This window comes from Xiphophorus couchianus, chromosome 19 (genome assembly GCF_001444195.1).
Source record: "Xiphophorus couchianus chromosome 19, X_couchianus-1.0, whole genome shotgun sequence".
Lineage (NCBI taxonomy): Eukaryota > Metazoa > Chordata > Actinopteri > Cyprinodontiformes > Poeciliidae > Xiphophorus > Xiphophorus couchianus.
This window is the reverse complement of record NC_040246.1, coordinates 6,847,536-6,865,825: the sequence shown is the minus strand read 5'-3', so window position 1 is coordinate 6,865,825 and position 18,290 is coordinate 6,847,536. Positions and strand designations below refer to the sequence as shown.

Here is an 18,290-nt window from a genome sequence, read left to right as displayed (position 1 = left end):
CACATGATTAAGGAAACAGCCAAATATCCCATTTAATCACCAAATTTTGTTCTAATTGAACAAGAATTGAAAGCACACATACCCAGAATGTTTCTTTAATTCTTTCATGCATATTTCAGAAATCTTTGTATCTCCCATGGCAACCATTCAGAGGGTGCCTAAACGCTGCCTATTTCCACAAAGAAGGGCTGACGAGCAGGAGCTTCTTAAAGTGACAGAGGCATATTTCAAATAGTCAAACTATGAAGTAAAATTTATTTTAAATCGTATTTAATATATATAGAATTTTATAACAACTGTTTAGAAAATACATGTTACCCTTCTCCCCTTTAAAAAAGATTTGAGATTTATGAAAGCTTAATGAAGAGCTGAAGATGGAGTTCTATTTTTAAACAGTTTTTCTAAGATCATTAATACAACCATAAAGTATATAAGGTTCAAGCTTAGACTGAATCATTTGTATGAACTATAGATTCTTTATAACTCAGTTTGGCTTTGTGAAACCCATCTGGAGCTGAAACCAGATTTTTTTCAGTCAGGTACGACACCAAAATTATTGTATGTGCAAAATGAAATATATTTTTCCAAGTTTTATCTATCTATCTATCTATCTATCTATCTATCTATCTATCTATCTATCTATCTATCTATCTATCTATCTATCTATATCGTTCTTTACTGTCATTATGCTGACAAATTTCAACAGTGCGCTATTATTGTATGACGCACTGCTTCCTGCTTCCCGACCGGTGCTCCATCACTTCCGCTGCAGTTGCTGCGACACGGGACGTCAACAGCGATGGCTGACAAGGAGAAGCGCCGGTCTGCGGCTCTTCCTTCGGGGATGTCCTCGGGCAAAGTCGTCAAATCGGACAGCGACAGGGAGTTCCTGGAGCAGGCCGGCGTCGGGGACCTGCTCCGCGGGGCCATCCTGAAGATGGTCGAGGCCAGGTCGGATGATCCCATCGGGTTCCTGGCCGACCACTTCTGCAACCTGGCCTCGGTTACGGACAGCGGGACGGCTGGATGCGGGGATGAGGACCAGCAGCAGCAGCAGCAGAGCACCGGCCTTGCGGGCGCAGGCGCACACGAGCAGCAGCGTCTTAACAGGGCGCTGTGGCACCTGCGGCTGGCGCATCACTCTCAGAGGTGTGGGCGGATTTTAGCGCTCACTTTTAGGCACCCGTAGATACCAGCATTTGTCAGCAGGATTACTATTCATCAGGCTACATTAGCTGATTTAGAAACACTTAAAAATGTATCGACAATTTTACAAATGCATGTTTTTTTTTCCTTCAAATTTATTCATTTTACAGAAACATATTGCAAAGTATAATGTCATGACTTTATGCGATAGATCAATACAAAATATTATTAGTTCTTATATTTTTATGTATTTATTTGGAAACAGTAAGAGAAGGAGCTCATGAGTCAAGTTTATTTGCTTACAGCACATTTTCAGCAACAAGGCCGTTCAAAGTCCTTTACATTATAAGAACACCATACAGACGATGAAATAAGATGCTTGACCTGCATGCAAATTTGGGAGAAAACAAACACTGCACCATGAACACCCCACCTCAGCAGTAAATACTGTGGTGGCAGCGATACGCCACCACGATATTTATTGTGTATTTTTTATTTTTTAGAAAAAAAACATGTTTACTTTATCTTCTACTTTACAAGTAGGCAGTTTTGTGTTGGTCGATCACATAAAATCGTAATTAAAGACACTGAAGCTTATGGGTGTAATGTGAGAAAAATGTGGAAAAAGTCCAAAGAGTTTTTTTTTGGGGATACTGTATTGTCATCCCAACAATTTCATGATGAAATTAGTATAATAAGTTAGTATAGCCTACTGGCAGTAATGTCTTTGAAAATGTCTGTTTACTGAGCTTGTAATGCTATTTTTTCAGTAAGACATTTTAGCATTGTTGTCAGAAAGACCAAAACACTTGATTATTCACCCAGCTATAAAACATCTCCCTGGTCTTATTTGCCCTGTCTCGGAGATTATTGTTTTTATGTAGCTGCTGGGAAAATAACAGTCAATACGCATCATTAAAAACAATAAACTAAAAAGAGACATTTTTCTACACATTGACCGTATAATTTTTCTGTATTTTAGATCAGCTTTCAGCAACAATGTTTGTGTGGCCTACGACCTCCTGAACCTTAACGGGTGTCTAAGTCAGGCGAGTGAGAATCCGGAGGGCCCAGATGGTTCCCTCCTTGTCGTCCCTCCTGACGCAAAGGGCAGCGGGGGCGTTAAAGGAGGCCTCTACATGCAGACTCTGGAGTGCCTCTGCAGTGAAGGCGGCGTCCCTGCCTCGACCTCCGCCCCGCTCCTACGACGCCTCTGTTGCCAGGACCACGAAGCTGTCCCTTACGATGTCTTCCGTCATGGTGTGCTCACCTGTGCTGTTTTCTCGGACTACATCCGGCAGGCTCAGAGGCTTTACGCCGAGGTGTGCTGCCCCGATGAGGGGCCCGCCTCCAGGGCGCTGTGCTCCGCGGTGCTTGGGACCTTAAAGGAGGCGCTCGAGACCTCCCAGGACTGTGACGCAAACTGCTTCGTTAATGCCAACACTAAATCTAGTGCTTGTCTGGAAGCAAATGCGAAGGCCATCCGCTACTTGGAGGCCAGCGCCAAGATCTCCCCACACAAACTGGCGCAGGCGATGGCCGGAGCCCAGACCAGCGGGCCCGGTGGCAACATGGACGCAAAAGAGTTTGAAAACGCAGCCGCAGACCTGTTCATTGCTCGTGTAAAAGTTGTATCCTAGAGGTACTTAGATATCACAAATGTACAGCAATAAGCAGTCCTTAGATTGTATTCATCTCTAACACACATCTGAAAACTCCAGAATAAAAACAAACCTTAACACTAACAATAAACTCAGTAACCACAGTAAACACTTTTGGTGACTTCTGATATTTTATCTAATCAGCTCCTATAAGTATTCATCTTCAGAAACAGTTTTTTAATGGAAAAGAAACATATATTTCTGCAAGTGTAATTACTTTTTTAGTATCTAGAGTACAGATTCTTTTAGGGAGAGACATTTTGAAATAGTAGTACAAGCCCTTGACTTGATGGTTTCATCATTAAAAACAAAAAGGAAAAAGAAAATCTTAGCTAGTGCTGCCACATGCTTTTTTTAAAGGATGCGATTTAATTAAACGTGCAGGTCATTGTTTCTCAGAAGTCTTGCATTCCCAAATTGGAAAAGTAACAAAAATATCAATCAGAATTCCTATTTTGGCAGGTTGAGGTGTCTCTCCAACCTCACTATCAAAATCTAATATGGCTGCCACATAAAACTTAGCTACAGCTGCTGTAAGAAATGTTGATTAGCCCTTCTGATGATTTGTGTCTCAAACTTTTCATGCATACACAGAACCTCCTTTAGTAAATATTGCTCACTAAGCAATATTATTTGAAAGAAAATACAGAAATATACATTTTTTGTTTTGCAGTCATTGAAGTAGCTAGCCTCGTTTAGGGTTTTTTTTTTTCATCCAAAGTTGCGAACTTGCATCTTATCCTCCCAAGAGCATTGGCATCGACAAGGAGGGGAATCAAAACATTCTCTATTTGGGTTCTCTATTGTGACTAAGTGTGTCAAAAAATGGGGATGATAATGATATTCTAAAAACAAACCGTGTCTGGAAACTTCTACCAAATCATTGCGTCACTAAAAATTTAGGTCTGAGAAGAGAGTAAAAAATGTATTACAAGCGCAGAACAATAAAGTTCTACCATTACTACTACTACGAAGAACAGCTGGAAATTCAACATAACACAAAGAAACGAAATTAAAAAAAACTGTTAAAGCAACAACAAACAGCATTTGCGTAAACCTCTTTCTGTCGCTACAGTGTCAGTTCTACTGTATTTTGGAGGATCATATAACTTTGTGAAGTCCGTTTTATTATCAATGGAAAAAAAATGAAAATTGGACTTTGCTCGATCTTTGACCTACAGACGCAGTGACTACGTATGACCACTAGATGGCAGCACCATTTAGAAACAAACATTGGACGCAAAGGCGGAAGTAAACGTCATAGCTTGGTTGTCAGGTCTCTAACCGTTCAGAGAGGTTAGTATGATGCTCTCGCCTTATCCGAGTTAACTCCCCGTTAATTTCTCCAGAATGGGAGACGAGGAGGAGCAGCAGCGCTCCTTGATGTTTCTCCTGACCTACATGCTGCTGAAGCGCAGGAGAGACCTAAACCACGCAGACATTCAGAGGCGCGATGAGATCCAGAGGCGGATCCGACATCGACAGTACTTCTTCCAGAGACAGAGGAGGATGCTCATGGTCAGTGCTTTGGGAGTCGGTTCGGTAATAATCTATAATTATTGGCGCTTTGAACGCAAGTTTTAGTTAAAATGTCTCAGATCCAGAGCTGAACTCTAGGTATGGGGTCCAGTACAGTTCCCTTTTGCACACCTAACTGTGTTGTGCGTTTGTACACTAGGGAAACTCCAGGTAAGATTTTGGAAGCTTTTCTCTTTACGGTGGCTTTCTTTCATTCATTCCTTTATAAAGGCTGGTTGTATAAAAGAAACTACTAATATTGTCAACATACAGAAACATATGATGCTTTTGTTTACATGTGTTCTCTAACAAATCTTCACACAAAACCATTTAAGCTGTAAATTACATTTACCATTTACTTAAATGATGTCTTGTGTAGGCAGGTGGTGGAAATAGATTTTATTCATGAGTAAAGGGGCTGAATACATGCAGACCACATTTTCAGGGTTGAAACCAATGATTCATATTCTCCCACAGTACAATTATAAATTGTTTTTTGTTGGTTTATCCCCTTGCCCTGCAACAGACTGGCAACCTGTCCAGGGTGTACCCTGCCTCTCGCCCATAGGCACCCTTGTGTTAGGGCACAATCCATCCATTTGATGGAGAAGGATTGTTTTTCCTCCCTCCCCCAAAATCCCAATAAAATACACTAAACTTTATTTGTTTTATATGGTTAAGTGGGGAAAATGATTAATGTGAACACTATTGGAAAGTACTTTTAAAGCCATGCCCAAATTAAACACTTTCTTGTTGACTTGTAACCTGTATAGGGGGGACTAGAGCTTATCTTTACCTTATTAGCTGATGTATATGTTTGCGTCTTGAGAAGACCCAAATATTCTGAGGATGACAAGCAAGCTTGAAACTTCCAGCCTCTTCCAATAGCAGTTCTTCTTATGTCTTCTGTCTGTGCCCCGACAGATGATGATAGCGGAAGGAATGCGCTCCAACGTCCGCATCCGCACCCGACCCTGGACAACCACTCCCCGCTCCGACTGGTGGGAGAGGGTTGTGATGACGGAGTTCCAGCCCTCTGATTGGCTGGACAAATTCCGGATGAGCCGGGAGACCTTCTTCTACCTGTGCGAGAAGCTGAGGCCCCGCCTGGCGCGCCAGGACACAAGCTTCCGGCTGGCGCTGCCGGTAGAGAAACGCGTGGCCGTGGCCCTGTGGCGTCTCGCGTCCAACGTCGAGTACCGCACCATCAGCACCCTCTTCGGTGTGGGGAAGTCCACCGTGTGCAGGTGTGTCAGAGACATGTGCCACGCCATCGTGGCTCTCCTCAGCTCCACGTACCTGCGTCCCCCCACCGAGCAGGAGCTGGAGGAATCGGCCCAGCTCTTCCACTCCTACTTGGGCTTTCCTCACTGTGTGGCTGCCATCACAACGCTTCACACAGCCATCATCACCCCATCGAGCAACGCGTCGGACTACGCCAACCCCGCTGGCTGGCTGTCTGTCCTGTCTCAGGTGTCTGTGTGGCTCACGTTCCCGCTTACATCCGATTTAGACTTTCTTTTGTAACATATTTTTCTTTCTCTCCAGGTTGCTATCAGCGGTCAGGGCTACTTCTGGGATGTATGTGCCAGTTTCCCCGGTGGGACCGATCCAGCTGAGATCTTACAGAACTCCGCTCTGTGGGCCACAGCTGCTGAGGGTGGACTGTCTCCTGCCCAAACGCCTATCTTCATGGGGAAACCGCTTAGGTACAGTTAGTAAGAAAGTAAACACTTCTATCCAGTAACACGTCACAGATGACAGAACAACCTTCATATGATGACAATGGATCAGCTAAAATCATTCTTCAGTCTTTTTGCTTCACTAATATTTCTCTCTTTTTTCCAAAATGTGATCTAGGTCTTGAAAACATGGCTGAAAAACATATCACAATATAAGTGCTTCCTATCAGTTGATATCAGTGATTAATGATTCGTTTTGTTGTACTCGTTTTCTCCTTTCTCACCACCCTGTTGTGTTTTAAGCAATTAGGAGACATGGTAGCGAAACATGAAACTGCTGTTTTGCAAATTACTAAAAAAAAAACATATTTAAATATATCAAAACCTTTTGCAAAAATAAAAATCTGTTATTTTCAGCAACAGCCCCCTCCTCCCAAAAAATCCCAAAAACAATAACCAAAGATTCTGTTACACGTCATTTCAAACTCCATGTAGACTAATAAACTTTAAATGAAATTAAACTGGGAAATCATATTTTTGACAATTAAAACAACTAAACTGAAACAACAAATGTATGGGGGAAAAAAACTGTAAATAAATGGTAAAATGAAAGATTTCACTTTTACGATTTAAGGTAATCAAACTTGAATTTAGAATACTGAGCATAAAATTAACAAAATTGGACACCAATCAAACAAAAACCATCTCTCCTGCTGTAAAATATGTAAAATAAGACCGCAAGAAAGGCTTTTAGCGTGTGGAAAAATATTAGTTGGAAATGAAGGGAAATTAGATCGACCAGCTCAGCCTCAGAAGTGGAAGTATAATTTGTTTACTTGTTTGTGTCTGAGGGCTGTGTATTTTATTTTCAGCCTGAAACCCATCTACTGTCTGCAGGTATGTGTTGCTGGGGGAGCCCTGCTACCCGCTCCAGAGCTGGCTCATGAAGGCCTATCCGGAGCAAAAGAGCCGACGGGGATGTCGCACGGCATTGCCGGAGCCGCAGCAGCTGTTCAACCGGCGCCTCAGCAGAGCGCTGCGTACCTCGGAGGAGGCGCTGCTGAGGCTCAGGGCGCGCTGGCAGTGCCTGAGTAAGAGGAACGACTGCGGGCTGGACGTGGTGCCCACCATGATGCTGGCCTGCTGCATTCTGCACAACATGTGCGAGTCCCACAGAGATGTCTTCAAAGCAGAGTGGCAGGTGGAGGTGTGTGAGGCAGAGAACCCCCAGCCCTGCCACAAAGCCCTGGCTCCTACCAGCATGGACCAAAGTGATGCTGAGGAGGTCCGAGGCCTCTTCTGTGACTATTTCCAACAGCAAAGAACCTGAATTTAGCTGCTGAAAAAGCTTTCTTAACTGGTGAATCAATTTTGTCTTTGCAAATATATAACCTACTGAACTTGTGCATTCAACGCATAAACACTTTTTGATGTTGAACATAGACAGGTGTGTGGTTTCATCTTCTGTGTGGCCTCCATGAAGGCCAGTTCAGTCCGGTTTGTTTACTTACAAAAATGCAAAACCTAACCTGAAGATGATGTCTAACGCCAGATAAACGCAGGTGCATTAATGCAGTTCCAATAATAATCCCTTAAACTATTGCACATTTTGCCACATGCACATTTCAATGGATTTTATGTGAAAATCTAAAAGACGTGCATATTTGTAAAACAAAAAATAATGTATGGTTTTTTTTAATATGTTTATGAAAGTGAAAAATGATGTAACGGGTTTGTATTCACCGTCCCAGAGCTGGTGCTTTGCAGAATCACTCTTTTGTATGTAGCTGGAAGTCTATAGTGTCTCTGCCAGCTTTGCACATCTAAAGACTGATTTCTTTCTTCCTCTCTCCGTTCTTATTCGCAAAGTACCTCAAGAATTCTTCATTATGGCTGTATGTTTATGGTTGTTACGGTTGTTGATGTTTTCCTTACTTTGCCCGTCTGCTTGGTTGGACAACCTGTGATCTAGGGCTGGACAATACGGCTAAACTGTTGCAAGTTTTATTGGTTATTATGATCAAATTTAGAAACGGTAAAGTGAGATTTTTTCAAGCTTGAGATATTGTTTTATAACCTAGCCCTGCTATAAAAGTCTCAACTCTATCCCTCACTTGCTGGCATATTAATTGGCATTTAGGATGCCGTTTGCTCACCAATGTTCTCCAACAAACCTCCAAGGCTCTCATGTGGCAGCTGAATTTAAACTGAGAATAAATGACAGATGGCTAGATTGTGTTTACAAGTTATGCAATTTCTGGAAGTAGATGACTGCACGGCATTTTAGCTAGTAGCACATGCTTTTCTGATTTTTTTTTGTATTAGCGGTAAAAAAAAACACTTTAAAAAAAAAAAAAATTAAGTTTTATAAATTCAGCATTTTGCAAGGAAATTTAAGCTGTTTCTGAAAGAAAGAGGAAAAATACTGCATATTTTAAAAAATATTTTAGTTGTGATAAATTTATTTATTTTATTAAATAAAATATGAGCGGTTTACAGATTGCTGGTAGTTGCGTAGCCCACAAATTTTGTGAATGAGTCTTGTGCAATTCTTCCCCCTGGCCTCAAGATGTCGCTGCAGTTCCAGCACACCTTTGCCTTCTGGTTACATCTGGGGGGGGTTGTTTTTCCTGCGGCGGTGCTGCTTCAGTGCCTTTAAAATATGGGTCTAGTTCCACTTTAACACCCGTGCTCCATGCATACTTTTCCATTTTCGCAAACACTTTGTTTAGACCACACCATACGTGTCCTACATTTATAATATGAGGCGGTTATGTATGCTGTGGACAATTTTCGCATCTCATGGACGTAAGTTGGGGCGCTCGGATACAAATCCCTCCCCGAGACCCGCCTCGCTCATTCAATTGGTCTACCCCAAACCTGCTTCATGCAGTCCGCCGCCTGTCAGTCAACGCCGCTCTTCCCTCCTCCGCCTCGCTTGGCAGCATCCAGGAGTGTGCCCACCTTATTCCTGCGACGGGCATTTGATGTGAACGTATTTACTGCAAGAGCCGCCGGTTCGGCACGAGTTTTTTCTCCGTTATTACCAGTTTTTTTTTTTTTGCACTAGCTTTTGTCATTTACCGCGGGGATGACTCAGGATGTAACTGGGTGTTGTCCTGTTGTTTTTAGCTAGGCGGACAAATTCCTTCAACCAGCCTGCTGTTTCAATCTCTGCCGGCTGTCACTACGTTAGCCGAGGCGCTGTTTGGTTGGGCGAGCTAGCGGGCTAGCAGGGCGAGCACTCCCGATTGTCTTCGGCCTAATTTTAGGGGAGGGTTGCGCTGATGTTGTTGGAATAACGCCGAAGAGACTGCGGACACATCAGCTGTCACCGGGTTGGATGCTGCAGGTCTGAACCGCTCTTTGACGGATGGTGAAGATTGAATTGGAAAAGGCAGTGACAGGAAAAAAAAAACGTAAAGGGGCTTTAAGTTGCTGCCGTTAGGAACAAAAAAGGCAAAAATACCTAAGCTGTGTTCAGAGCGGTGCAGTCAGAGGAGAACTTGCTCCCCTTTCCAGTGTGAATCTCCCGTGATTTACGGTGGAACATCCGGGTGAAGTCGCGCTTCTTCCCGGCCGGGGGGACAACTTGACAGCGAGGCCCCTTGGCTAAGTCTCCCCTCCCCCAGCCCCGACCATCCATCCATCCGTCCGTCCGTCCAGTCCAGTCCGACTGACCGCCTCCTCCTCGCTTGCCTCAGAGCCAAGCGAGGGCCGGGGATTCGGGAGAAACGGAAACCAGTGAGCCAGTGTTCGTCAGGTCCCGTTTGATCCGGGCTGCCACAACTAAGGGGGGGGATGACTCTGGAGTCCATGATGGCTTGCTGCCTGAGCGAGGAGGCGAAGGAGTCGAAACGAATCAATGCAGAAATTGACAAACAACTGCGCCGAGACAAGCGGGACTCCAGGAGGGAGCTGAAATTGCTGCTGCTCGGTATGTAGCATGAAAACGACCAGGCGCCGTTATCGCTCGCAGTGTTTTGTTTTGCTGTGTGGGCAACTTGCCGTCTTCGGCCTTTTCGGCAATGCTAACAAATATGCTACCCAGCCTGCTAACTGGAAGACAGGTTTCACTATGAGGCTTTTAATGGGATTTCTCCGAAATGCGCTGCATGAATTCTGATTAGTTGGGGGGAAAAAAACACAAAAACATTAGGCATTTAAATTGCCCAGGGGCGTATACGTGAAAAGCACGGACAAATAGTGAATCAAAGGTTTTCTGGGCACAGAAGTGCAACAACAACAAAAAAAAACGCCTTAATTGAACCACTAAAACACATAATTTGATAAACAAATTTAAAACAATTGTAAATACAATTTGTCAGCCACACGTTTTCCAAAACCCCGTCATTAATCATTTCCATTGTGCTACTGCCTCTCCTTGATGAATGATTTCATCTGCACTAGGGATCAAACTGTTGCAAGTTTTATTGCTTATTATGGTCAGATTTAGAAAATGGAAAATTAAGAATTTACATAGCTATCTCCATTTATCCGCAAGTCATTAACATTTGTGACTTCTCTTCTTTTTTATTTAGAAGTGGAGGATAGTTAGAAATGCACTGAGCTTTTCCTGCCTGATACAGATTAGTTGTTTCTGTATATTTTCCTTAATGCAAAGTGCTGATTTGCCTATTAGAATTTTTTTTAAGTGTGCTTTGATGGAGTTAGCAGTTATTTTTAATTATATCCAAAAAGCAGTAATTACATGATTATCCATGTTTATATGTATATACCTATAACATGATTTTATTTTTCTTCAGGTAATTCAAAAAATTATAAAGTTAAATATGCAGTGATGTGGGTTTTCTGGTCAATACAGATTTTCTGTGAGGTCTGACCTGTTGGATCTGAATTTGACATATTCAGAATTAAAATTTTATTTTAGGTTCTTCTTAGTTTATTTAATAACCATGGTTTTTTTTTTTTGTTTGTTTTGTTGTTTTTAACAACTTGCACATTGCATCTAATTTTTTTCTTGACCGGCATGTAAATAATGCATGTCTGCAAACGTCTTCTTCGTCTTTTGTGACTGTCCCTGTACAGTGAATGAACTGCGATGCAACTTCCTTAGGCGTAAGAGTCTAAAGAATATTTAGCGTGCTCTGAACTTCAAATGGCATATTCAGGGAGTTTCTAGTGTCTACCGAGCTCATACCGAAGCAATCTCAGTGCGCTGTGTGTCCATGCTGCAAACTGTAATTAGCCTGTGACACGTCTTGCCATTTATTAAAAGAAACTTGTGAAATTATTTTGTTACCATTTGTAGCAACTCTAGAAGCAAAGTGCCGGGTGCATTAGGAGGCATGTGTTGCTGATGGAGATTGAGCTGTTGAGCAATTTGCTCATTTATGTACAGCGGTTGTTGGGCTGTTTGTTTTCCATCAGTAAAAAAAAAAACAGCTACTGCACGAAGAAAGTTCTCTAGCTGTTGCTGCAAAAGTAAATGCTATGAAGCGATATGTAGAGAAATGGGACTTGGTTGTAACGAAAACAAAAAGGTTATTCCTTTTTTTTTTTTTATGCCAGCACTTTGGATCTGTGAGATTTTAATGAGATGATGTGTGAAAATCTGCCACAATAGTTGGACATTTAACACATTAGCAAAAAAAAAAATGGAAATGATTTTGAAGTATCTAATTATTTGATTTCAGCTTTATTTCTACAGGTGATTTCTACAAGAGACCCGTTTTTAAACGATTATTTAAATCGCAATAATTATACTTGACAGATTTAATGTGAAAACAAGCCAGTCTGAGTGTAATTATGAGAATAAAAGATTGAGTGAAATGATGGGAAAATATTAGCACTACTACTAATAATAATAACATGTTGACACATTTTTGTTGCAGTAAAGCAGCCAGACATTTTGTGCAACCGCTTCACTTTTTATTGATACATTTTCTACAAATATGTTATAAAAAGATAATATTAACTCTGCAGAATTTGCAAACAGTAATCACGAATACAACCAACGGTTGTTGCTTGTTTTTGCATAAAATAGTTCAGTGCAGGACTCCATCTTTTTGCACTACTGAGATTTTTTTGCACAAACAATATTTGGCAGATATTTGTGAATTGTGCTGCATGTTGTTCCGTCCTGCACTACTCTTCTGTGTTAGCTCGTCTCATTTTGTACTATGTAGATGGTTAAACTGGCAGCTATCTCCTTCATTTCACTAATCTCTGAATGTTTAACATAAATTACTTTAATCTGAATTTTGCTTGTAAGGCTTTTGGTCACCTTACAGCTTTGATCAACTTAATTACAACTTTTTGAAGCACCAAAAGGCGCCATTTTCCACTAGACGTCTCGGTTTCTAACCAACACAAGTACATTTCAAACTTTCTTTGACGACTTCTGTTGTTCGGTAAAGTTTGATGTGGTTTGTGATTTAGTTTGAGTTTGCCATTGAGGGTGCATGCTAATTATACTGTTACCTAATTAAATGAGATTGGTGTAAACCAATGATGATAATCCACATGCAGGTAATGAGGAAATTGATGATTGACAGGGTAATTATGTAATTACTCCAGAGGAATAGCTGCAGAATTCACTATTTTCTGTTTGTGTTTAAATCGGCAGTCAAAAATACACTTCCTTGCACGTTATTTATAGTACTACTATTGTAGAATGATCTTGTACTATCAAATTAATCAGTTTCAACTTCTACTGAATAAAAGATTACACAGTTTAAAGAACATTTAGTTGAGTATTTCTATAAAACAATTATTTCTCTCTGTTTTGCCTCCAGTAGACAACAGGAAGAACTTGGTTCAGGTGAACAATCGAGAACACTTCAGCCACATTGCACAACTTTTTAGTTTGGAGCTGTTCTGCTCCTACCTGTTGTAATTTCCCATCTCATAATTATTAGGACAACTTTCACCTGTCATTGTAATCATTTTTATTCTATACTGTGCTGCTACTACAAGAAAATCCTTGCAAAATCAAGTTTAGTGTAGAAATAAACAATAGAATAATCACTAGTAATTGTAAGATGCATCTGTGTAAAAGAAATAAATAATGATAACCAGTCCAGCTCAATAAGTGCATTGTAGTAGACTAGAAAAGGTAAAGTAACTGTTTTACTTTAAATGTGTAATGTATTTAGAGCCACCTGTTGTGATTGAAGATGTTCAGGATTTCTGTACATACGGAAATACTAGCAGTTAATTATTTAGTTAATTATTTTTACACCAATTTATTGGCAGTTCAAAGGCTAGAAAAAAAAACTCAAACATTTTTTTTAATGCATCAAGCTTGAAACTGAATTTTTTTTTCCTTATCCTGCACCTAAATGTGCTTTTTCAGTTTAACAATGAAACAGATTTGTGTCAGCAAATCTTGCACATTTTTTTTTTGTTTACCCAAATACAAATTTCTGAGAATGATTGTAAAATTTAGATATAAAGAAAGTTGGTTACATATCCTTTGTTGCATCAGAGGGAATACTCTTGCAATTTATTTTATGTGTTTTATAGACCTAGAGGATGGGGGGGAGCATTAGACAAAACTTTAAATTGGTATCAGCCAATAAAAGCCTTATCAGTGGATGTCCATTGTTTATCCATGAGTGTTGTTCTGAATGGACTTCCGTTCCATGTTGCATTCATTAATTTTTTTATTATTTGTGCAGCTTCCGGCCTTTACGTCTCTAATGTGAGAGCTCAAGATGGATTCACATACACTTAGAAACCTAATGGAGCCTGGAGGGTAGAAAAAGAAAAAAAAAAAAAACGCAGCAGCTTTGAGTTGCCTTTAACATGTTGCGTAACATTTGTATGACTAGAAAAGGGCTTTGGCTCCCTCACTTAGACCTTCCTGGGTGTCCAGTTGGTCACCGCTGCATTTCTTGTTATTGTTCGGTAAGCATGGTGTTGCACAGAGTTTACCCTTCTGGAGGACAAGGATTCTGATGGATTTGCCCCCTCGTCCTGGAGTCTAGCTGAGTAGGTTAGCTATTTTTATAGCTGGTGTGTGGGCAGGTGGGAGCTGCTGTTGAATAAGTTGGGCTCCACTGCATTGATTCATAGTTCTGTGGACACAGAAACATTTGGCTGCGATTTATCACAAATGCACCCGTTTCCCTTTTTCCTTTCCTTCAGCCACTCAGCCACTCGTCAAGCACCTTTTTGGATCGTCGAATGTGGGAAACTTGCTGGGGAGGCGGGAACGGGGAGGTGGGGGACGCAGGTGGCCATTTTTAGGACAATTAGAATTATCTAGGTTGCACCCTTAGTTTCAAAACGTTTGCTCCCATTTCTCACCCACCAAAAGCAGTCCTGGTTATCCGACATGTGTGTCTCCTTTATTTCCCCGCTGAATACCTCAGCTCAGTAAAGTAGGCCACACTAGAGCCATACCATTGATGGGGCACATTCTGTTTAATGTCGTACATTTCGACCACTGTGGCGCTCTCCTCTACCTCACTGCTGAGGTGAGAGGATCTGGAAAGAGGTGTTTGCTTTTCTGCTGTGCTTTTGAAAGCTTGTGTGCTGCAATCATTTTGGATTTTTGCCAGACTGTCTGTGAGGGACTGATTTCAACACATCTACGGGTTGGAACTACTGTGCATGGGTTGGTGTGAGATTCTCATGATATGGGAAGTTGGAGGAAAAATGCCAGGGTTTCTCATTGTCACGTTAGATATACAAAGATCTTACACAAACTAATTACTCATCTTAAAGACTGAAAAGCCATAATTATTCCTATTATAATTTAATCTCCAAGTTATTTTTGAGTAAAATGGCTGTTAATAAGTGTCCATCATGATGATGTGTCAAGAGATTTACAGAATTAAAACGTATTTGCTGTCAAAGTGATAAATATCGTCCTTATGGTGAAATTAATGCAAATAGCTTTTATAGGCACTGGATGTGAAGGCTTTTAGCTCAACACACTTTCTTTAAAACTCTTATTTTGGTATGAAAAAGGAAGTAGTTCTTGAGTTGTTGCCTTGCTGTTGGGTAGTAGAGTTGGACTTGGACAACATTTGGTTACATAAAAACTCAAGAAACCTTTTTTTTAATCTGGCAGCATTTTTGAGTACTTGGTAGAAGAAAATATATGGGAGTATACCATTGATATTTATATACATATTTGTAATGTCCTTTTCAAAGCACCAAGTAAATATCTTGACCGACTAACCGTTAGTTGTTAATAACACTGAATTCCGTTCTATCAGCACCAAACGGTTATCTTATTTTATTATTTTTTTTATCCATTGCAGCGGTATTTGATCATTTCTAGGTTGAAATCTTAAAATTCTTAGACTGGTCAAACAAGAACGGGATAATTTTACACTTAACAGATTCTTTACAACACATTTTGAGATTTCTGAAATCTTTATAGACTTTATTTATTGGGTAAACATGCACAAAAGATGACATAAATCCTACAATATATGGACCAGTCAAACCTGGACTTGGATGACTCCACTCTGAGTCCAGATTTCTTCGAACAGTTTGTGACACATTTATTCCCATGAAATTCAGGGTGGGAGGTTTCCTAGTTTTCCCAAAAGTATGTGAGATATCAATTGTTCATTGTTACACCGCTACAGATCAGGTTTGGTGATTTTATTATTTTATTTTAACTCTTTCTTTGTGGTTACTGGTCTACAGTACTTCAGCCAACTGTGTGTTTTTAAGTACTTCATTAATAAAGGTGTAAAGACATTCGTGAAACCTTTATTTCTAAAAGCAGAGTGTTAGTTTTCCTAAAAAATATTGCTAAAATCATGTTTGACTTTGTGTCTTGGGTTGGAAATAACATTGAAGTCTAGTAGCAGATTTCAAGTTAATGAAATCTGTGTTTTTGCCAATATGCCTAACAAATTATTCTCCCTTTAGTTAAGCAACTTTTGCTTAAAAACAGAATTACCTTTTTAGTGGATGGCATTCTTGTCACGATTGGAAATAATCCAGTTGCTGAAAACACAAACAGTCAAATTTGTCTCATACGGTAGAGACAGACCTAACAACCTTCTGTGAGTTCAACCAGAGAAGGTTCTGGTCGCAGCAGCACGTTCTATTGCAGCGTAATTTTCTTTTTCATGTTGAACTGTGAGGATTTAATGGAGAACTTTTTAAAACCTCCATATGCAACTTATTTCTATAACCCACGACGCTTTGCGTGAACGACGACATTCACGCTTTCTTACCTGAAATGACCCACTCATCAATGCCACAGTCACACCGAGGGGTTGATGCCTCGATACTGTTATTCATCCCCTGCCTACGGCCACATCTAAACTCTCAATATTACTTTCTTTCTCTGGTGTTGTGCTTTGGTCTCTGCCTGTGTCTCCGAATGAACCCTGGTTTTGATGACAGGCAATAGAAGACGTTTATCAAAGTGTCAGGGTGAAAGGCAGAGAGCAAGCAAGAGCTGCAATTAGTCACGGCATAAGTGGATCGTTCAGTGTGACTTAAGTCTTGTTGGTGAATGCCTGGATAAGGACGTGTAAGGCAGGATTAGTCCGGGCTCTAATAGGCTTGGTTAAACACATCTGCTGCTCAGACTTTAAGATGTCACTGACTCCTATTATTCCCCCTCTGGCATTATTCAACCCTCAGTGAGTCGCCTTCTTCACGGAGAGGACAGGACAATGTCTGTTTCCGAGTGTTTAACCACATGTGCCACACTGAGACGATGTTTATAGTTCTTCAGAGCTGCGAATCTGCTCCGTTGTCGGCGCCCACCCTTCAAGATGTTGCCCTGACCGCCGTATCGATTGGGTTACAGCGTCTTGCCCAAGGGAAATGAGACCAGTGACCCTTTCCACTTTAGACTTGCCGTACCGAACCACAGAGCCGTCATCAGGTGTGTTCGACTGTACTGGAGTTGAACATTGATAACAATCGCCTTCTTGGGTAAATCTTGAGGTTTTCTGTGTTTACACTACTCAGCAAATTCAGCACACGTACAGGAGATACAGTTTGTTGTTCATTTCAGCTGATCTTGCAAGAATGTTCCCGACAGCTTAATCTAGTTAAGTATGCACAGTTTGTACATAATGTGTTACAGCTGACTGCAGTAGCACTTGCGCAATAATTTCATTTATTAATGACTGGGTAAAGCTAAAATTGTTAATAAGTACCTATTTGCTGATAATTCATGTACTATTACAAAAATGGTGTCCGTAAATGAATAGTACATCAGTTCTGGATACGATACGCCTTGTTGACTTATTAGTACATCAAAATGGAGGAGAGTCTATTTTGGACCTCACTTTGGAGGCTGAAACTGTTAATGGAGTTTTATTAACTTATTAAAATGTAAAAAAAAGGTTTAATAAAAAGGATTAGTGATTACTAGCTTCAGATCCAGTGACGTGCGGTCAGGGGAGGCAGGTGAGGCAGTGCCTCACCTGCCATCATGGAAAGAAAGAAAATATATAATCATAAAGTAATTTAAATTGTTATATTCATCCGGTGGTTTGTACTAAAAAATATTTATTTTTCACGTAGCTTCACCAATTTCGATTTTTATTTGTTCAAAATCGCTGAATTTTCTTATTTTCCCATTCAAATGCTTGGAAGCGATGCCGGTGAGGCAGCAGCGAGCTCTGCCTCACCTTGGATTGCGCAACCCCTGGCTCTGCGCTGGCTGCTAAGCGGAGAGAGCATGTTGCTGTACGGCGTCAATAAAATGGTTTAAACAAATTTAATATGTGAACTTATTTCCAATAATTTAGCTTATGTATATAATGTACAGTGCTTTTTGTCACCAACTGTGTTTGTGTAACGTGTTTCGTGTAATGAGCGATTATAAACGGCAGAGAACAGGTTCGAGGTGAGGCAGGCAGTTCTCTTGCCTCATGGCAGGGGGCGCTCAAGATCCCAGACGTTCGTCTTGTTCACTCCTCAACTGCCGAGTAAGTGACAGCGAGCTAGGCTAAACGATTCGGGAAGCAAGTCAAGTGCAGCGATAGATTATAATAGAGATAGTGATTTTTTTCCTCTCGCTTATCCCGACTTTCGACATGGATGACTACATTACAACACTAAAAAAGTTTTCTCAAGTGGACTTTCAATCGAAGCAGGAGATAATAACCTTTATAAGTAAAGGTAAGACAGTAATAACATTTATTTTGTTTTGTTTTTTAAGGAAATGTGTGTTTTGTGAGCTACAGTTTGTATGTGTAAGGATGCAGAAGTGAAACATAACCTGTAAACTGCGGTCAGTCTATGCATCTATTTGCAAATCTGATTCTGATGACGTCAGTGCCTCACCAGCTATGAACCTCACCGCACGTCACTGGATGAGACTACA

The 18,290-nt window shown here is 40.8% G+C and overlaps 3 protein-coding genes across 4 annotated transcripts in view; all 3 read left to right on the top strand.

Annotated features, from left to right (window-relative positions):
• The first annotated feature begins 717 nt into the window (after positions 1-717).
• On the top strand, positions 718-2,916 carry tpgs1 (tubulin polyglutamylase complex subunit 1). Its single transcript, XM_027999888.1, has 2 exons — positions 718-1,149; positions 2,129-2,916. The coding sequence occupies exons 1-2, from the start codon at positions 800-802 to the stop codon at positions 2,784-2,786; spliced, it is 1,008 nt and encodes a 335-aa protein (XP_027855689.1). The 5' UTR covers positions 718-799; the 3' UTR covers positions 2,787-2,916.
• A 1,122-nt stretch (positions 2,917-4,038) lies between these two features.
• LOC114133766 (protein ALP1-like) lies at positions 4,039-8,240 on the top strand. The gene is made up of 4 exons (XM_027999842.1): positions 4,039-4,325; positions 5,250-5,798; positions 5,874-6,034; positions 6,905-8,240. Exons 1-4 carry the CDS (start codon positions 4,158-4,160, stop codon positions 7,335-7,337), a joined length of 1,311 nt encoding a protein of 436 aa, XP_027855643.1. The 5' UTR covers positions 4,039-4,157; the 3' UTR covers positions 7,338-8,240.
• Positions 8,241-8,648: 408 nt separating this feature from the next.
• The window catches only part of gna11b (guanine nucleotide binding protein (G protein), alpha 11b (Gq class)), a 37,576-nt gene continuing 27,934 nt past the window's right edge, over positions 8,649-18,290 (top strand). The window contains exon 1 of one of the 2 annotated variants that reach the window (XM_027999843.1): positions 8,649-9,944. In XM_027999843.1, the coding sequence (XP_027855644.1) occupies positions 9,809-9,944 (136 nt within the window). In that variant the 5' untranslated portion in view covers positions 8,649-9,808. The remainder of the gene's footprint in view (positions 9,945-18,290) is intronic. The other variant, XM_027999844.1, reaches the window with a different exon arrangement.